At 41.1% G+C, this 21,944-nt stretch overlaps 2 protein-coding genes across 15 annotated transcripts in view; one reads left to right on the top strand and one right to left on the bottom strand.

Annotated features, from left to right (window-relative positions):
* Positions 1-21,944, bottom strand: part of SPMIP2 (sperm microtubule inner protein 2) — a 145,848-nt gene that overhangs the window by 105,910 nt on the left and 17,994 nt on the right. The window contains exon 2 of one of the 2 annotated variants that reach the window (XM_075198158.1): positions 17,501-17,559. The exons of the other annotated variant lie outside the window; for it this stretch is intronic. Within the exon in view, the coding sequence (XP_075054259.1) occupies positions 17,501-17,543 (43 nt within the window). The 5' untranslated portion in view covers positions 17,544-17,559. The remainder of the gene's footprint in view (positions 1-17,500; positions 17,560-21,944) is intronic. 2 annotated transcript variants of the gene reach the window in all.
* The window catches only part of RAPGEF2 (Rap guanine nucleotide exchange factor 2), a 238,563-nt gene continuing 220,837 nt past the window's right edge, over positions 4,219-21,944 (top strand). For 5 of the 13 annotated variants that reach the window (XM_075198102.1, XM_075198094.1, XM_075198115.1 and 2 more), the window contains exon 1: positions 4,220-4,709. In XM_075198102.1, the coding sequence (XP_075054203.1) occupies positions 4,641-4,709 (69 nt within the window). In that variant the 5' untranslated portion in view covers positions 4,220-4,640. Of the gene's footprint in view, positions 4,710-21,944 lie in introns of all 13 variants that reach the window. The other 8 variants (XM_075198122.1, XM_075198108.1, XM_075198111.1 and 5 more) reach the window with 3 other exon arrangements.

Here is a 21,944-nt window from a genome sequence, read left to right as displayed (position 1 = left end):
GTCGAGCAATCTCTTCTAATAGGCTAATGGATTCATTAGAGTATCAAGGACACAATTTATTAAATTATAGATTTAATATACAAAAATACAGGGCATACAGATAACAATATAATGAATGACAATTAATAGATTGACATAACAAGCAAAACAGTTTAAAATAAAAGGTGTTACATTCAGAATAGCACTTACGTGAGTTGCATAATCTGCGCCATGGGGAATTGGCTAGGAAGATGGACAGCTTATCAATGTGGATTGATTTCCCCAAACAGTCTGACAATTTGTCCTTTCCAAAACACAGGTTTTTAAGCAAAATGAAATGGGATGGTCTTCACAGGGGCAGTGTTTAATGCTAATAGGGGGCAGGGATGTCCCCTGGGTGTCACTATACTTTGCTCACAAATATTCCCAAAGTCTTGACCTGTAATTCTTCACAGATATATCCCAAAGAAATAACTCCCCCTTCAATAAACCGGTCATAATCTCCCACACATTTAAATACCAAACATGATGGAGTAATGACAATGTGACATACCTTTTCCAAAGATATGTGATTTTAGCTGTTCACGGATACCACCCATACCTGTCATTCACAACCCTGGGGTGATTTCTGCTCCTCAGTATGGAGTGCCTTCCAGATTTCCCAAAATATGAACTATGACAACATTTTCCTTTGAAGGTCATATTTCCATATACCAGTATAGGCTTTCACATGCTGCCTACCAGGATCTCCAGCTGTGATCGGCCCCACACAGTCTATTCAAGTGTCCAAAACTATGCTATATGTCACCCCGGGAGCTCTTTGAAGCTGCCCCCAGGTGACACTTCTATCTTCTCACACTGGGATGTGCAAAGCCATCAAACACATTTACATTAGACTCTCTGTCTTTAAATTTTACACTTTAAACTTATCAATGGATTCATTTGATATAATCTATTTACACTGCAGTTATGAATTATCCCTTATAACTAACTGCAAGCTCTCTATGTTCACGACAAAGGGGTAAAAAAGAGGCGCACTGTGCAACATTCCAATCTACCACTACTACTTTAATACTGTCATTTCCATTAAATTAAATTTCTATTCAGTATAGCCTCATTAATGGCTTCAATTAGGAGAATAAGGGGACATTGGTATAATCTTTACTATCTTTGGCACTTGAATATGTGAAGGTTTTTATCAGATAACCTTATGTTGTACCTCAAAATGCTTTTCACCGAACAGCAATACGAACACATAAAAAGTGACCCATTCGATTAATAGGATGAGATCTGAAGGCCATCGGCTCTAAGCTGGTGTATAATTCATATCCTTTTGTGAAGTGAAAATAACCATGAGCCTTTACGCACAACAAGGAATGCCCCTAAAAATGTGCCCTCTCCACCCCTTTTAATAATCTTGCTTTTGCATTGCTCCACAAAGGTAAGCAGCTTTGTAAGGAATGCCCTCATTCAATTCAACTCTTCCCATCAACATGTGCAAATTTCTGCTCCTCTGCAAACACTGCCATCTTCCACCGCAGACTCTTATGTTTTGACTGAAATATAGGGAACCAAAGCTGATCTAGGCTGTGGCCTATTTATTAAGCGCCTGCCGTTTTGGGGGGATAACCACATTTTTAAGTACGGTAGTTATTTATAACTATAGGACCACAGCAGATACAGAGATATCTGCAGCAGTTGTCACACCATTATCACATGTAAAAGCAGTCCCCATGGGTTTCTATGGGACTTCTATTTTGTGTGATTTAACAATTTCTGAATTTCTTGTCCACAATAGCTAACACAATCTTAAGATGGCCATTGAAGTCTATGAGGAGAGTATTGCAGCAGAGGGATCTTCATATCCCTCACTGCAGCTTACCTGCTCTACCCTCCAGTCACTATCGCAAGAATGTCTCTGCGAATGCGCAACTTTGCCATGGTGACCAGAGAGGAGAGCCAGACAATGGGACTTTTAAGGTAAGTGAAATCGTCACCAGGACAGCCTACTATCTGATGCCCTGTCCCGGAATTTTTCATTAATGTCATAGTTGCGATGGCAGATGATAATGGCGCAAAACCCAGTTAACTAATATTGCGTTCACACTGTCGCCCGAGCAATATCCCGAGCAGGTATATAAACCTGGGATATTGCCGGGTGACAGAGCAGGGGCGTACGCAGGGGGGGTTTCCTAGTCTCTGGAAAGTAGGGGGTGCCGCGAGAGGGGGGGGGCAACAATCAAATCATTGGTGGTAGGTGGCAGCAACAGGTAGCCAATCGTGAGGCTGCCTGTTGCTGTTTGGCCTCAGACAGGAAGTGCCCACTTCACTTCCTGTCTGAGCAGTGAGGAGGGAGATGCAGCAGAAGTGCACCTAAAGGTAATTGAGAGGTGTCTGTTTGTGTGTGTTGATGTCAATGTGTGTCTGTGTGTTGACAAGGGGGCTTGTGGCATTGTAATGTGTTTGTGATGGCACGGAGCTTGTGGCAATGTAGTGTGTGTGTGATGGCACAGGGGGCTTGTGGCAATGTAGTGTGTGTGTGTGATGGCACAAGAGGTTTGTGGCAATGTAGTGTGTGAGGTAGGTGGTGTCTAATTAATGGGTGTTATTTTGTTTGTGTGGTTATGGTGAGGCAATTTAATTTAATAGTGGGGTTGGTGCAGACTTATTAATGTAGGGTGGGATGATTCATTTAATGTTGGGGCGGTTTGGGCACTATTAATTAAATGTGTGGCAGAGTTTTGGAAAAAGGATTGCTATTTCTTAAAAGTAAATGCAAGTTATTTAATGTATGGTAGGAAATAGGTTTATTTAATAAATGTGATTACAATTAATGTTTGGGTTGATTGGGGGAAATAGGTCTTTTTATTAAAGGTGAATAAAATAATTTTACAGTCGGGCTGGTTACAAGAAAGGGGCACTAATAATAAAACATGAGTTGTTTTGATTTAATATCGGACTGCATAGAGGCAGGGAGGCCTACTGTGTTCACTCATTGCTGGTATTTTTATATCTCATTTACCTATTCTGTTTCCAAACAGGGACCCAACATTCCAGGATCCAGACAAGCACAACTGAGCTTAGGACATGAGCAGCAGCAACAAGTATTGAAAGCAGGAAGAACAGGTAGGAGAGAGCAGGACATTCTACCAACTGTCCTGATTCTGGTGGGGCAGTCCTGAGTTTGGGGACTGACCCACTCAGTCAGTACTTTATCCCAACTACAGGGACAGTTGGGAGGTTTGTCCCACTTCACACTGCTCTGCTAATGAAGGGGGAGCTGCATGCACCTAACAGTAGTGCACGCAGCATTGCTCAGGTATTTAAAGGAGGATTGGAAGAGTTGGAGAGCTATCTAGCGCTGTCTAAAATTATAGCCACACCCCTATGAATGCTGGTCACTCCCACTGGTAGTGTGCTGTGGAAACCCCCCACCTCAAATCCTGCGTTTGCCCCTGCAGAGCCTCCCTTGTCAGTGAGACCCGGGTTGAAAAACCTGTGTTTCATTGTTCAGACTGTCATCTACCCGGGTCAGACCTGGGAATAACTCTGCAAAAGACCCGGGTCTAATTAATGGGTCATCCAACCCGGGTACATGCAGGGGACACGAGTCGTTGGGGCTCGCCCCGGCAATATCCTAGATTTTTGTGTCAGTGTGAACGGGGTATTAGTCTCTTAGACCTCTCATGATATCTCTTATTCACATCTTTATTGTCAATACATCCAGATGATTTACTTGCTCTACTATTTAATCCCCAATTATTCTATATGCTTCCTTGTATTTGCTCCATATATTCCCCATTTACAGCTATGCCTCCAATATCTACTGTGTGCTTCCACATATCGATCTCTGGCCCACGTCTGGTCCCCCTTTCCCAATGTCTGCTCATGTGTTATACTTTTCTTTAGCTCTTTCATGACTTGTATATACTTCCCCACTCCTGTGACCTCCTCCACGCCTCCCTCCCTCCCCCTCCATGTACACACATATGTATAACAAAGCATCAGCAATAAGGACTAAAATGGTGATTATAATAAATCCAATACAACAGAATAATCCCTGACAATGGGGTTATTATAATAGGAGATTATTTCATGTACAATGTGAATAACGCCCAGAGATGGTGTAATAAGAGAGCTGTTCTCTGTCCCACCTGCCCCGCCTCTCTGGATGCATCATCGGAGCTACCGACTGCGCTGCTGAGATACAGTAGGGGACAGCAGAGAGCCGGCAAGGCGCCCGCAAGGAGGACAGGAAGAGGAAGGCTGCACATCTTACTTCCACACCCTCTTCCTGCCCTGTGTGATGCCCCTGTGTGCCCCTCTTACCATGGCTGCAGTGCTGAGCCCCCTCTGTGTGTCTGTGGGGGGCATGTGCCCGTCAGGGTGTGTATGAGTGGCAAGCTGCGCCTCTTTCATTCACTTTCCTATGCCCAGGTGCCCGCTACTCCATGACCGTGCCAGCACAATAGAGCTGCCAACTCCGGACTAGTTTCTCTGTCGCCTTCTGTTGGATATTCCCTTGTACTATTCAGTGTATCAGCCAGCAGGACACTCCCGGACTGGCGGGACACTCAGCCCTGGGAGAGCGCAGGCTGAGCCCGGTGCCAGGGACTGGGGAGCCCAGGACGCATCATTTTGTGGGACTTGGAGGGAGAAATATGGCGTCTTATGTGGATAATAGTTTCAGGCAGGCTGTGATGAAGCCCCCAGCTGACAGGAGCACCCAGGTATGAACACTTCTTTGACTTGAATGTGTTGTGTGTCTGGAAGAGCCAGACACCTCCAGCTGTGATTGACAGCTCGCTGTGAAGTCACCTGGTACTATGTTATAAGAACAGTGACAACTTTTATACAGGTTTAATTAACTGGGGAACTTTGTCTTTAATAAAATGTTGTTTGAGAATGTTACCATTTACCAGTCTGTAGCAATATCACTTCATAGGTTGTGCCATAGTCACCACTGACAGTTGAGGCATCCAATAAGATATGGGTGGTTGAAGACACCACTGCTTCTGTCACCACCACAATGGCCTTTTGATATTCGTTGATCTTTAAATGGAGACACAGTACCATTGTGTTAAGTTTGGAGATCTGCCTTCACCCTGCATACATAATCCTTCATTGGTTTTGTCTTGGTAATCGGCATCTACAATTTTCTTATTGCTAGGCAGACTTGCAAGGAATCACAAGTTCTTCAACAGATTGTCATTGTCAATTGTTTCCTTTCTACCATCATCAAAATCATACCTGATATACAGGTTAAATTTGTATGATGTCATCACAGACGTGTGGGCAAAAAGAACTACAATGTGCCCTTTTCAGCATGTGTGTATAACCACAACAGAGATTAGGTGTGTATATTTTATTAATTTAACCTGACAGTGCTTGGCATTGTCTCAGTTATGGCTGATAGTGGCGATTAAAGGGTAATATGTTGGTTATTTGGGTTTATCTAAGAAATGTCTGTGTTCTGCTGAGCATAGTCGGACAATATGTAGATTGTTTAGTATTGCACTTAAACAGTTCTATTCTGTTTTTAGATTGCATTAGCTGTGACTGGGACATTAAATGGTATCTTTTTCTCTGTGTTATGTGACAATTGTACTTTATTTTGTGGGCTTTCTGTACTTCTGGCCATATTTTTTAGTTAATGCACAATTAATCACACCGTTTTTTTGGGATACAAAAAGATCTGTATTTCTTACCCTAAGGGCTTGTCTGCGAAAAAAAACCTTACAGTTCACAGCACATAAATCTAATTATACACCATTTCTCCTCTTGAAAACCATGGATAGGAGAATGCTAGTGTGTGTCAAACCTCAGTCTGGGTCTTGCCTGTATTCAATATAAATGCATACAAACAAAACAGACGGGTTATACAGCATAAACTGTACATGAGGGTGTCTTTGTGTACTTTTATGTTTTAATAGTCACTACATTTTAAAGTATGGTAATGTAAGCCTCTGTGACTGTTGCATGCATTGAGTAAGATACCATATCCATTTATAGGGAGATCTCTAAGACTGCACTTGTATAACTATGGTGACCAGCCTGGCACAATGCTTAAAATATTGGCACAGATAAGTTGACTGTTGTGTCGGCGCACTTATTTTCCCGCATCTTATCAGTATAATTTCCTCTTAAGATTTGTTTGCACATTTAACTTTCCTTATCAGTGAAGTAGTTTTCTTTAAGGCAGAGTTAGTCATATTCCTAAGTGACCAAACATTCAGCACAACCGTTAGCCTGATGTTTTAGGCCAGAAGCTGATGGTTCACTTTTAGTACTTAATTACTGAATTATTAAATCACTCGCTAAAACCTAATGTTTCTCAAATTTCCACTGTTGAATATTTGTACCTATTTTCCCAGCATGGTTTAGATAGTTTCTTGTTATTAGGCTTTGTTCTGTTAATGTGTCCTATGACTAGGTATGGGGAGAAATAGGAAGACCTATATACAACCTATACAGTGTGGCTTGACATAAGTGGAAGTCCACAATCAGCATTTGGGTTGAATGGCCACAATCTGATAATTACCTCCCTCACAATCAGATGTGATTGTTATATGTGTCTAGATGGATATCTGAAGGATCCTGTTTTTTGGGGGATGGTGGGTGCTAATACATGTTGCCGTTGCGATCTAAAGCAAATGTGAGACATTTATAAAATGATACTCTAAGAATATCTCACCTTTGTCTAAAGAGTGCTCCACTTAGCATGTTTTAGTCTTCTGTAGGATTTCTTTTCTTAATATTTCCTGTTGCTATACAGCTACACTTCATGTCTTGGTGTCATGGGTAAGTGGGCCCTCTCAATAGAAGGAGAAGATGCTTGTGGAAGCACATCAACTGGTACAAGGATGGAACCTGTTTGTTTCAATGACCCCAATATCCACTTGAGCCTGGAGGAGCAGCGCACAATACTCACTCTATTTACTAGAGTCCTCTATTGACCGCTGCCAACTAGAAGTGTAAGCACATTTGACATGCTGTGTCACTGGTGTTTTCTTAACATCAGTGGGTAACATCCCTTAGGGACAGATTCAATTAGCTGTGAGATGCCGCCGCTGGACATCGTCTCAATGTTTCGCTACGCACATTGCCAGATAATATGGTACAGAAATCTCCACTCATTTTCCCTCACATATTTATGGAACATGAGGAGAATATGAGCGGAAAATTTTAGTAAAGACTCTGACGTGATGTGTCCCTCCCTGCACACTGTTCCTGAGAAGCGTTGCGTCACCTCGTGGCTAACTGAATCTGCCCCTTAGTGTTGTTACATTTTTATGAACAAACAGACATTTATATATCTCTTTCTATAATACAGCACTGTTATGTAAGTTAGTGTGTTGCGGTAAATATTCAGGCTGTAGAAATATCAATCCAACAGCAGTGACCGTAGGCCTGATTCCCAATGTGAAAGCGTTTGGTAACATGCAGTTCTCACAGCCTGTTAAGGCCTTATACCCTCTGGCATTTGTTTTGTGTGAAAAGTGCAAGTACAAATGTCAGTAAATGTGCATGTCAAACACAAAGGGCCTGAGTCATTTAAGGAGAGCAAAGCTTCAAAAAGAAGTAACTTTGCACCTGGGCAAAACCATGATGCATTGGAAGGGGAGGTACATTTAAAATGTGGGGACAGATTTATAGTTTGGGTAGGGCATGTCCTAGATCAACTTTAAATTTCAGTATAAAAATAAAGCTATAAAGTATTTGTGTGCTACATGAAAAAACAGCCAGTATTTAACTTATGTGCAAAATAATAAACTAATATGCACCCCTTGCATTGTAACATGGTTTGTCCCAGAGAACATTTACTTCTTTTTTTTTTTTTTGCCTTACTTTCCTTAATGATTCAGGCCCAAAGCCTTAATTGGTTCAAAGCCTTAATGGATTCTGCTCTGTGTCTGGTCAGTTTGTCATTATGTGGTGGAAATTCACTGTATGTGCGAAATGTGCTTCTATGTAACATTAAACACACTTGTTTCTCATTAATGATAAACATGATTTTATAGTAAACATTACATACATATAGTATAAACAAGTCTTATGTTTTGTTACTAATAACGTGTATGACTATTTAAGTTGTTTTACTTCAATGCAAACATGCCAAAAATGTGCATATATTTGCAAATCAGTGCTATTACAAACTTAGAATTGTTTAGTAAATGTAACCTTTAATACTATAATGTTTTATAATATCTGTATATTGTGATGCATCCATTCTGAGAAAAGGAATTTAATTTGTAGTGACGAAGTAAATATTTACGTAGAGTCAATATTTAGTAGCACTGTGCAAACAGCTGTGCGGAATCTACCTACAAATAGCAATGCCTTAAATGCGCCCCCCCCCCCCCCCCCCCCATAATCGTCTAGAAATAAATTAAAAAATTGCATTCTTCTCTGAGAATTGTTCAACCATAGAAAATATGTATATCATATATGTATTCTAGCTAATGTGGAAACTTTGAAACCATAAATAATAAATCCTACATTAAATTACCTGACAATAGAGAAAGTAAGACACTACTGAATGCAAATAAATCAGGACATATGCAAGGAATCAAGCAATGTTACTATAATAGCACCGGGGATATATTGTCTCCGCTGATCCAGATAGAGAGCGCCTGCTCTTTTAAGGAGTAACTTTCTAACTGTAACACACGTACTAATACATAGATACTGCATTAACACAAAAATGATTGTATACTTATAAATACACACACTGCTACAACCATAACAAACACAAAGCTACATGAATATTAGTTAATTACTTTATGTACCACTCTCTCTCTCTTTTCAATACTCAAAGCATATCGCACCCAGCCCGCCCTATTGCAGGTGCTGTGTTCAGCACCAACCCTACTGCCTCGATCTGGGCTCAACACAAGAGGCGTCTCTCCCTTACACATGCCACTGATCTCCACACATAACAATATGTTGTTCTGCATTAATACCCCTACACATTCCTTACTTCCTACACTAAAACCTCTACATATACCACACGTTGTGAGTGTCGCCCACACTCTGTTTTAATATCATCTCCTACTGATATATCAAATGCTACGCAGTGTGCATGTGGCCAAATTGAATGATGATCATGTCACCATGTGTAGGCTGTCATCTTGTGACCGTACTAACAGGCTGCATGTAACATTTAAGGCACTTTAGCTATGTTGCCTCACTCACAGACTCCTGTACACATCTAAAATCACCTTTGAATGATGTCTGTTATTTGCACTTGTTGGACAATGGACTAATCCTGATTCCCCCCCCATCTGAATGTTTCTATATGGTCTTGAGGTATCCTTGGTACAGGAGGGCCCCACACACTCACAGCCAGCTGCTGGGAAGTATCCCTGCCTCTATTGAATAAAAGAGAAGCTTTTTCCTCTGCGTCTTTGTTTTGCTTAAACGTAGCCTGAAGCTGGTTGCTGTGATTCCCAAAGAGAAGGGAAACACTGTTATTTGCCAGTGATTCTTTCTGCATTTGTGCTCTAGCTGGAGTGCAATTGAGGGGAATTGAGGCTTTTTTACTTGAAAGGACATAGCTACCTGCAATTACTTGTCCAAATGCATTTTCCCAATGTTTTGTTTAGCAAAACAAGGATTGACTAGTACAGCACCAGGACACAGTTTCAGGCCACCTATCTCGGACAGTATGTCGGATACGAAACGTAGAATATAAAAATAAATCTCATGTTAGTGTGGTGTCGCATGGATGCTTTTAATGCTAGTGCTTTTCCAGTTTCAGAAACGCTTATGCTCTTTTTTGTAATGGTTTTTATTGCAGCCATTTTTAAATCTTAAAGTTTTTATAATGTGCTCTTTTAAATGCTCAAATGTTATGCATTTCAAATGGATGGCGCTTCATTGGTTAAAGCGCTCATGTGACACCCTCTCCGTCTTACCAATAGAAATAAGTTATTTGCATGTGGATCGATCAGGCGCTCATCTGTCCTAAGGGTGACACCACCCAAAGGATTGTGCGGGTCTAGATTTGATCTGTTTTAGTCCATTAAACCAAGGCATGTCACCACTAATAATTTGTTACACTGGCTGCATGCAATCATTTACTACAAGGCCGTGCCTAGCTGACCAACTACCTATTAAAGTCTTGGTTAGTTCTATAACTGTGCACTGACACGCTTGTAGTGATTAGAAGTATCATTCAACACATCATTTCCTTAATCATTTTAATTGTGCTATAATTTTATCTAAGGATGTTAATAGTGTAGAGGTTTATAAACTAACATCTGACTATAAATTACAAAACTCTTGCATGGAACAATGCCTTCATCTGCAGTATGGCTGCCTGCACTGTAGATATGTGACAGGTACACTTTAAGCTGTTTACAGGACTTTTTAGAGGTTTTCTTTTCTCTTTTTCATAATCCATTTAAAGCATTAAGCTGTTAAATCGGCTTAAAGTTGCATAATAACATCCAAAAGAACCACGCTGAAGTGAAAACAAAATTCTTGATCTTGGAAACGTAATTGCGTAATGTAGCAGAAGTTACTGACGGGCATGGTTGGATTGAATAACAGTTTTATCGATCTGCAATTGCAGATTTGCCCATATCTTTATTTGGATTCACTGAGGTATATTGCAAAAGCATTATTTTTCTTTCTTGCAAAGAGAAATTAAACTTTTCATGGTTCCTCTGAGTCCGTTGCTCTTGTATCATTATGTTGTAATGTCCACAATACTAAAGCACTAAAACGAAAATAGATTGCATGTGACTGTAATCCAGTTAATCTTCATTTGTAAACCTCTTTGTGATCCATGTAGCTAGATGTTGGGCACCTTTTTTAGAACTGCACCTTTTGCTGAATTATATATCCCATGATGCCTAGCTATTAGCAGGCTTTGAAAGGTGTTTGTTGTTTTTTTTTCCAGCCACATTTATGATATATATGTGAATAGATAGCAACATTTCTTTTACACGGTTTTAATTACTAGATTTACTAACTAAAGCTTATTGAGACTACTAACAATGGCAGTCGACAAAATAAATGATACATTTTTATAAAGTATTATAGCAGATATCGTTGTGTTTATTTCCTAGTGTCATTAGTGTTGCCACTGCTGATTATATCACTTGCAACATAAATGGCTGTACTTAATAATACAGATAGGAAACAAACTTAATAATCCATTATATTTATAGTGAAAGATGCTCTTGATGAAATAAGAGCCTACACATTTATTAGAATGTGTAGTGCACTTAAACAGGAATATCTGGTCTGTGCTACAGAATGGTTTCGTCTGTGTACGTTTCATTCTATTTTGTGGTTACTATCTGTAATTCATACAGCCTGAGATCTTTTGTTTTGTATCTCTGTGTCACAGCAGAAACCTGACTTGTGAAATGCCTATCACTTCATAACAAAACTAGTAGTGTTTAGACAGATGCATAGTTTTTTGAGGAATGAGGATATGAGTGCTGATGTGCTAGACTGGTGATGCCAATGGTGACTTCTACCTGTGGTATGATAACAAGATAAACATCTCGGTCAATGACTGGATACAGAGATAGTGGAGGAAAACTTACTTCATAAAAATGGGTGCCAACTATCCTTAAATAAAAAAATAATCACTGACAGCGCAGATTTGCTCACGCCTGAATATATAGCTACTACCTAGCTTTAAAGGAAGATTATCATATATATCATGCCATTTATACAAACTATATGGCAATGTTTCTCTGTGTTTTGGTGATTTGGAATTCCAGCATGTGGTGTTATTATGGCTCTACAAGATCCTTGCAGTTAGGGTTCGCCTGGTGATGGCTCTACAGATAGAGTTAGGCAGGTGTTAATCGCCACAAAATGGGCAATTTTGAGAGTTTACACCAAATTTACAGTGTATGAGACTCCACCGATCATTTGAGATCTCTAGGAACAATTGTTCAATCGCTCCCAGCTGAAAATGCAGTCAGTTGGTGTGTGTTTGGTGGGGGGGAGGGGGGGGATCCAGGTATTTTGCCCTTGCAGGCAATCAGCTGATGCCCCCCTAAATTGCATACAGGTCTGGCCATTAAACAGTGAAGCCAAAAGCCCAGATCTTACATTAGTGGAGAAACATCAGATCACAGTAAATGACTAGAGCGCCATTAGAGTAAGCGCAGCCCAAGTAATGCGTCCACCTATGATCGGTTAATGAAGCTGAATATGACATGACCATCCAATCACAGACTAACCTGATACATAGACTGTTTAAATATGCTATGCTCACTGTGCAACATCAGAATCACTAAGGGGAATAAATCACCCTGGTCAGAAGGACCATTTGTGATCGCTTTGAGGCCTGCTAGTTGTCCACCACTGCTACAGACAGTACTTTTGGCCATTTAGTGATAATGTACTTACCTGTTTGCAACACGGCAAAAATCTTATGCCCCTGCAGTTATTTTGAAATTACAAGTCTCTAGCTGGCAGATCATACTTGTAGTTCCACGACAGCTAGAAGCTACAGATTTTTGCCTACTTTTTGGTAAGTGAAGCCAGCCCATGCTTGTTCCACCCTCCCTCTCTGCTTCTGACTTTACCTCCTTTTTCTCTTCCAAAATTGAAGCCATCAGACGGATCATCTCCTCCTCCCACTGCTCTCCCGCCCCCCTCACCACGTCACCTCCTGCCATTAACCAGCTGTGGTCATCCTTCATCCCCACTTCAGGTGAAGAAGTTCGCTCCCTTATTCTCTCCTCTCCACCCTCTACCTGTCCTCTTGATCCCATCCCCTCCCACCTCCTTCGCTCTCTCTCTCCTACTGCCTGCTCTTACCTCGCTCACCTCTTCAACCTATCACTCTCCTCAGGCGTTGTCCCATCCTCATTCAAACACACTCTTATCTCCCCTATCCTCAAGAAACCCAATCTTGACCCCACCTCTCTTGCTAACTACCGCCCTATCTCTCTTCTCCCTTATGCCTCCAAATTACTTGAGCGGATTGTCTGCAGCCGCCTGACCAGACACCTCTCTGACAACTCCCTCCTTGACCCTCTCCAATCCGGCTACCGCCCCCTCCACTCCACTGAAACAGCCCTGGCTAAAGTTACTAATGATCTCCTATCAGCCAAATCCAAGGGTCACTACTCCATACTTATCCTCCTCGACCTCTCCGGCCTTCGACACCGTGGACCACCCCCTCCTGCTGCATACTCTTCTCTCTCTCTGCCTCTCTGGCCCTGTTCATGCCTGGTTCACCTCATACCTTGCTAACCGCTCCTTCTCTGTATCCACGTCTAGTTCTTCCTCCACCCCCTCCCCTCTCCCTGTTGGAGTCCCTCAGGGCTCTGTTCTTGGCCCTTTACTCTTTTCGCTCTATACTTCCTCCCTTGGAGCTCTCATCTCTTCGTTCGGTCTTCAGTATCACCTATATGCTGATGATATTCAACTCTACATCTCTTCTCCTGATCTTTCCTCCTCCCTCCTCTCTCGTGTAACTGACTGCCTCTCAGCCATCTCCTCCTGGATGTCTTCACACTTTCTTAAAATTAACATCTCCAAAACTGAACTCATTGTCTTTCCCCCACCCAGACTCCCTTTCCACCATGACCTCTCTATAATTGTTAACAACTCCACTATCTCCTCTGTCACCCAACTCCGCTGCCTAGGAGTCACTCTTGACTCCTCTCTCTCTTTTGCCCCCCACATTCAATCCCTTGCCCAAGCCTGTCGCTTCCAACTCCGTAACATTGCCCGCATCCGTCCTTTCCTCACTCAAGATGCCACCAAAACTGTCATCCATGCTCTCATCATCTCCCGCCTCGACTACTGCAACCTCCTCCTTACTGGCCTCCCCTGCTCCCACCTTGCCCCCCTCCGCTCTATACTCAATGCGGCTGCGAGACTCATCTTCCTCTCACGCCGCTCCTCCTCTGCCTCCCCTCTCTGTCTTGCCCTACACTGGCTCCCCTTCCCCTACAGAATCCTTTTCAAACTCCTCACCACCACTTACAAGGCTCTCTCCCAGTCTACTGCCCCTTATATCTCTAACCTCCTCTCCATTCACACTCCCGCCCGCTCCCTGCGCTCAGCCAATGATCGCCGCCTCTCCTCCACTCTGATTACCTCTTCCCACTCTAGAGTACAAGACTTCTCCCGAGCTGCCCCCCTTCACTGGAACGACCTGCCTCGCTCCATCCGTCTCTCACCCAATCTGTGCTCCTTCAAGCGGGCTCTTAAAACTCACCTGTTTCTTAAGGCCTACCAACCATCCACTTAACCTCTCACCCTTCTGTTTCTCCCCTGGCTCCTTTTTACTCTCCCCTTTGCTTCACTGGCTCCCTCTTGTGCCTGATTTTGTCTACCCTCCCTTAGGATGTAAGCTTGTATGAGCAGGGCCCCTCTCCCCTCCTGTCTCCACACCTGTTCTTCCGCTCCGTCTTTACAGTATTTGCCTGCATGGAGTTTCTGAAGTTCTGGTACTTTGTGTTTATTGTTCTGTATTGTTCTACCCTGTATAGTCTACTGTTTGTACCATGTACGGCGCTGCGGATACCTTGTGGCGCCTTACAAATAAACGATAATATTATTATTATTATTATTATTATTTATTATTAATACCAGTATGTTCTCAGGGTGTACCTGTAATTATCCCAAGTATAGGTTTCAGGGATCTATGAGGTCTAGAAGCTTGGACAACTTGACAGTCCATTCCAGAACAATGATTCTGGTTGGTACATATGAACACAGAACAGTTATGCAGTACTTTTACTAAACATTAGCAGAGAATAGTGTGGTTGTGGATATTTACCTCCGTAAAAGGATCAAGTAGGATAAGTAGTAAAAATGGCTTTAGGATGATTGTTTTACTTTAGTTATGGCAATCTCTGTGTAAACTATAGGCAAATCAGATTACAGCGTTCTCCAAACAAACAGTGCTTAGAGGTGGGTCGGGTTGTAATATCAATAAGATTATTTGTGACAATTGCAGGATCAACGTTAGTTTTCAAGTCTGATGAATATCTTTCATAGCACAGCCGCTCACGTCACTTATTTGTTACTATTTTGAAAATGTATCATTGCTGATAGTTTAATGCACGTTAGGTCAACATGATGTCTTCTGTCTGCTTAGAGTTGTGAAAGTTAGAAAGTCTGGCTTTTGTAGCACTGCATGTATGCCACTATCTCCATTATAGTGTTTATTGGTCTTCTAAGAGTATATTTGTAATTTGCCATTTAGCATCACATGGTATCTTATGGGAGGATTATTATTATTTTTACTACACGCAATATAATAAAAAAAAGTGTTTGTTTTTTTTTCTTCCCATTACGCTCCTCATATTATATTGCAATTTAGATGACGTGCACTTAACATATCTGTTGTTGATTTGTGATCATGAGGTGTCTTTGGCTATTACCAGTATTTTATTTAAGTGGAACTCAAATACTTGTGACATGTGCTGGGAGGACATTAAAATTTATTTGTAAACATTAAAGACTCTGGGCCAACTGAAGTGCCAAATCTGTGTTACAGCACAAATTGAGCCATGGACATTACTTATTCAGTGGGAGTTTAACAATTATTTTTATCATTCTTCAAAATATTTTATACTCGGTACAATCTCAGAGGATAGTTGACTCCTCTAAAAGAGAAGAAATCCGCAGAAATATAGACCCTTATCCAAGTAATTTGGGTTAAACTTTCTCTTTTATAGTTACTATCTGTATTTAAATTTTCCCCTTCATTATTTGATTTGTCCCTTCTGAGACTACGCTATAGAAGCAGAATACTCTGTAGTAGCTCAATTAGCACAGATGTCCTACTGGATGCGTGAAGCCATCTAGGAAATTTTTGGCATATATCTCGCCAATATACCTTCATAACTTCTATTGTAAGACTCCATTGCTTTATGAAGTCCAGGTTTTTTAACCCATTTGCAACCCTACACAGTGGAAATGTAGAGGCCATTCTTTAATATATACACAACATGTAAAGTAACAGGAACTGGCAAAGATTAGGTGTAACTTGCCTCAAAACGGGTTTGTTTGGTTTGCTCCAGTTGAATCAAGGTCTGTCAATTATGCCAATTTACAGCATTTCTCTCCTGTTTCAAATAAACTCCATTTGACGGTGGCTTGAACTGGATCTGAAATGATTTGCTTTTTTATGTGCTATTAAGGTGCAGAACAGATTTAAAGGCTCTTAGTGAGGAATTGTGTCAGATTTGTTTAGTTAGAATTTCTTTCCACTCTGTTGTGTAGTGGGCTGTGTCTGCATTGTTGCAACGCTCGGTATAGTAATAATACCGCTTTCATACTGCCGCCCCGGCAATATCCTGGGTTTTTCAAGCCGGGTTTTTGCCAGGGCTCGGAGCGTCCCAGCTCAGAAACACCATTCATACTGCACCTCGGACCCGGGAATTTCCCGGGTTGACCCCATTCATACTGCCCAAGTCTGTGCCCTGGAAATTTGTGGGAGTCATCACCAGAGCAGTTTTCATTGGCTGAAAAATGGTGATGTCATTGAAACCTAAACTCACCATTTCTCCTAAACTCCTTCTCGAATCTTCCACGGGCTCCCACCGATGACATCGTCCTCCAGAGACAGGCAGACAGCCAATCAGCTTGTTTTCTGTGCAACCCGGGTTGAAAAACCTGGGTTGCACCATTCATAGTGCAGGCAACCCGGGTCCGACCCGGGAATTACCCCTCGATAAATCCCGGGTTGAAGACCCGGGTTTTTAGACCCGGGATTTTTGACTTGTACCATTCATACTGCACCAAGACCCAGGTCGTTTGAGCTCGCCCCGGCAAAAACCCGGGATTTTGGTGCAGTATGAATGGGGTATAATATAGTCTCTCTCATCAAATTGTCTTATTGGAGAGATCTCAGTGTTTTTTGACTGAGGTGTAACATGAAAAAGACCTCTGGTTTCTTTTCTTTTTAAAAAACAAACAAACAACCCCCCCCCCAAAAAAAAACCCCCAAACAAACAAAAACAAAACAAAAACAAACAAAAACAACTTGTTTTGTCCTGGACCTTCCCTCCCCTTTAGCATGCCTTACACAAGGCAGGGAAATGCGGTCTGTTTTCACATGGGAGGTATAGAGTAAAGGTTGCTCCTGTGAAATCAGGTATTACACTGACTACGCACCTGCAGGCCATTTAAATCTCTCTCCTCTCTGTTAAACAGAGGCCTAGCCATCAGGTTACATTGGAGCATCTAATTAAGGCCAGGGAAACACATACGCTTTGAGTGGCTGGGTTTCGCTATGCCCGCAGTGTTTCTAGTGCTTACCAACCCTTGTGTGCCAGAACTTTCTCACACTGCCCGTCTTCGTTAGCCTTGGATCCAATGAACAGGTTTAGCCAGGGCCACTAAGGAAATTTGGGTCCCCAGTACAGCAGCTTTTTGTGCCCCTTCATAGAGGAGATGGTAAAGGGGTGTGTGCCACCACCACCCAAGGGGGCATGACCACAGTTTTGGGGGCTTGGTCAGCACGGAGCATGGCTGTGTCGCTTTAAACTTGACACATTATGTATTTAAACGGTGTTGCTCTCACCTACTGCACCTTTCACAACCTTGTACTGGATTCTTGTATGCATCCTGGAATGTTGGGACCTGTTTGGAAAATGTACAGGTTTATGAAATATTGAAAACTGAGCAATAAGTGAGCACAGTACAGAACACAGTTCACTCAGTATATAATGCATACATTATAATAAAACCATACATTTATCCCGCCTGCCACATCACAACACAACACACCAAACGCCAGCCACATCATACCAAACATCACCCCCCAGCACTTCTTAACCCCCCCCTGGCACATCTCAACCCCTCTCCCCTCAGCCACATCTGGAAAGCTCTAAATCTCACGGGGTTACTAAATCTCATGACATTTAGAGCTCCTCAGACAGTGAGAGATGTCACACATTGTCCTAGGACTGGGAGCTGCTGATAGCTGTCAGATTTCTCCCTCCTCCCCCCCCCTTAACATCCACCCCTCCCATTTGTGGCTACGCTCGTGCGTAATCCGCTAGGCAAAAAAACAAACGATAAACAAAATCTGTCTGGGGGTGGAGCCCTGTGCCCTCCAGCAGGCCCGGGCCCCGGTAATCTGTACCCACCTCCCCTTCTCGGTGCCCCTGGACGTAGCAGGTCTTTGTATTGCGTCCAAAACGACATAATTATTATTTAAAATGGGCTGTTTCATAGATTTATAATACTTATGCTGTAAAAGTCCTTTGAGAACCTAGTAAACAATATTGGAATAAGAAATCCAAATTAGGATGATTTTAAGAATCTTTACCCATGTGTCAGCTACACAGTGGTCCCCTCTTTCTTGTAAAATGTGTATAGTGTGTTTATAGCCTGCCAGTGTCTCAGCATGTCTAAATAATTGTCTCTATTCTGTATTGAACAATCCCCTTATAATCTACAGTAGATCAGACTAGAAATATTTGCTTTTGAAGGGGGTTTTCCACCTGTATACAACTTGACTCAATCCACTCCCTAAGGCTTATTCAAATATTTAACTAGTATATATTTATTACTTCTATTGTAGCTGTCAGCCTGCTGTACATATTGTGTTCTTCATATGGAAGCCCTTTATTTAGGTTTCTGTTGCCCTTGGTTATGTCCGTGAGGGCCACTTTCAGCCCTTGTAAGGAGCCCACCTCTACCTTATATGTCAGCAGCTTGCTGTTGGCTATAATGACAATATGGTTGCTATGGCCATAATTGCTCAATAAGCCATTAGGCTTCAGGAATGCATAAAAAAAGCAAGGAAGGACGCAGGGAATTCTGGGAGATGTAGTACTTACCTACCCACTTATTAGGCAGCAGATTTAAACAAAAATGGGTTTCAATGGTCAATGAGAGATGAATATGCATATTTCGAAAATGTATATAAAACCATTGTGTTTTTTTTTTAAAATATTTTATAAATCTATATAACATGGAGAATCTTATTTGGGGATTTTAAGCTCATTTTTTGGTTTTGGGTATTAATAGATTCTTGTGAACTCAATAATGGCTAATTTTTACATATGAAATCATGTGCTTTTATTTTTGTTCTCCTTTTTTCATTTGTACTAGATTATAAAGTCCACTTGTCACGTCCTTTGTGTTCTAACAATGTGATCTGAGGTTTTTGTTTAGCTTATTGTGTCATGTTATCTTGTGTCTTGGTTATTTTGCTGTAGTGTGCACCTATCTTGTCCTAGACTGTTCTTGTAATCTGCATAATCTGAGCACAGTGTGCAAGCATGTGTAAATTGCTGGTAGGCAATTGTCAGGATAATTATGAATGTATTTTTATTCTATGGTCTGCATGTAATGAGGGTGTATTAAGCCTCCAGTTTCCTCATCTGATTCCTGCAAGTATTTTCCGAATGATTACTAGTTCTTGGATGGAATGCTTTTCAAGAATATTAATAGAGAAAGACATCGGCAACCATTTTCTATCAGTGTATATATAAATCTATATACACATATAGTGGTGGAAGTGGGCTGGTATATGGTTGTATGGCATTTAGCCACAGCTTTGATTTGTATAATTATTAAATTCCATTCACTTACATTTTCCATGTCTATGTTTACACCTTGTCCCCTGCGTATATATGTGTGTGTAGGTGCTGAGCTAATATCCTGATAATATTAACAGTAATGGGGCCAACAAATAAACATTCATGTTGCCTCATAGTTTACCCCCAGTTCATATTATGTCTCATAGTTGTTCTCCCAGTTCAAAATCAACATATGTGCTATCTGCTTCTGTGCTACTTACCCTGGAGTCAGCATTGGAACCTGGGAACTGCTTCACGAAAGCAGCCAAAGATGGCCCATCTTCCGGTCATCTTTGGCTGATTTATTGAGCCAGCTGTGGAGCTCTGGCGTGCCAGACAAAATTGGTCCATGTGCCACATCTGGCATGCATGCCGAGAGATGCCGACTCCGGTTCTACAGAAGACTATGGAATGATGTACTAAACACAACTTTACCTACCAACTAATGAATCTGTTGCTAAGTCCATAGAGAGATAGATGACTAACACAATGTACCAGCTGGCGCCAAGTCAAAATATGTACATTTTTAGAGACTATATTGGTAGCGTATTTTTTTTTCGGTAGGTTATGTGTTTGATATATTAGAAGTGGATTGTGTTGCAGGTAGGCTGGTGTTCCACCATGCATTGGAAGTGTTGCTTGTGTGCTATGTGTATAGGTAGTGTATGGGGTTGCTGCTAGGATGCGTGTTACAACATCCATTGGATTATGTTATTTATATGCAGTGTTTGTTGAAGTACATTGTGTTACTGTTAGGCTGTGTGCTCCACCATGTATTGGAAATGGATCATGTTGCTGTGTCAGAGTGCTAAGGCCATGGGTTTTATTCCGACCAGGGCACTATTCTTGGGTATGGTCATGTAAATTCTCTATGGGGCCGATTCAATTCTGCCACGAATAGCGCTGTGTTAGCAGTATTACCGTTATTACGGTAAAACTGCGCATAATTACCCTTAATACGGTAATTTCAACGCTGGATTTTAACTCGTGAGTTAGGGAGCCGCGAGATGAAATCCAGGTTAAAATGACTGTATTAACGGTATTACTGTTAACGCCGCGTTATTCGCAGCAGAATTGAATCGGCCCCTATGAGTTTGTTTTTCTTCCAGGTGCTCCAGTTTCCTCCCACAGTCCAAAAACATATTGGTAAAATAATCTTAGTGTGTGGGTTTGTGTGGTGGAGAATGTAGACTAAGCGATGCTGTTGCAGGGACTGCGAATGACTAAACATTCTCTGTAAAAGGCTTATATGATACCTTGACGCTATATAAATAATAATAATAATAATAATAATAATTAATAATCATAATAATAATAATCATGAGCTGTGTATTAGAAGTAGAATGGGTTTTTTTGTTTTTTTTGTAGGCTTTATGTTCCATGAAATGGATTCTGTTGTTGGTGAACCTTTTGTTTCATGTTTTAGATGTGCATAATATTGGCGTAAAACTCCTCTGTAATTCTTAATGGGGTATACACCACCGATGATGACTTTACAAGTATTATATTCAGTAACTAATGTTCAGTGACTAAATGAATCTGTAATGAGTATACCAATAGCGTACCATAAAGGGAAATTACTTGAAGATGCAATTGAAATGTACATGTCTGCTTAAATCTTTTTAAACTTCAATAATAATTTCAATTAATAAGGTAAAAAAAATAAGATCTCATCTAAATGAAGTAACCAAAAAGTACTGGTCATTGTAAAGCTCTTCCTTTGTAATTGGTCGGCACAGCTGAACAAGTTGCCTAGTACTGCAGTCTAATTATAAAGTGGTTAAGTGTCTGTATATTAATATGTAAATGGTTTCCACTGGTGTGTGTATTCCTTCCCTTATAACAAACAATAAGAATATTCTTGCAGTGTTATTGAAGATGATGGGAAACATCCACTTGAACGTGAGCTTGCATTCTATTAAAGTCCAAGTGGAATGACTACTGCAAAAGCTTATATACACCTGCTTCTGGACTTTGTATTATATGACTGGAGCACGATCTTATTTGTTGTCTATAAGCACTTTTTTTTTTTTTTTTTTTTTATGATTTGTGAGGTGACTGCTTTGGTATATTATAAACCTGAGAAAATGTGTATTGTTTGCTATTAAAGTGTACTTGTTGCATAGAGACACAGAAGGCAGCTATTCTGTGGCTGAGCCAATATTCTTGTCATTATCAATATGCCACTTTCTCTTGAATACTGGTTCAGCTAACAAAATGGCTGCCCCCGTTGTGTGTAGGTATCCAGTACACTTTAAAATATATTTCCAGGGTTTATCCTTTTTTCCAGAAGGTTATGTAACGTGCAGAAACCTTCTGTTTTAAATCAGATACCACTTGATTTTTGGTGGTATGTGTGTTTTTGAAACTGATTCTATTGATCGATTTAACACTATTAAATAAAAGATAAACTAAAACTAGGTTAGGTTCCATTGC

This window comes from Mixophyes fleayi, chromosome 1 (assembly GCF_038048845.1).
Source record: "Mixophyes fleayi isolate aMixFle1 chromosome 1, aMixFle1.hap1, whole genome shotgun sequence".
In the NCBI taxonomy this organism is placed as follows: Eukaryota; Metazoa; Chordata; class Amphibia; order Anura; family Limnodynastidae; genus Mixophyes; species Mixophyes fleayi.
The sequence above is the reverse complement of the archived record's forward strand: the minus strand, read 5'-3'. Positions and strand labels throughout refer to the sequence as shown.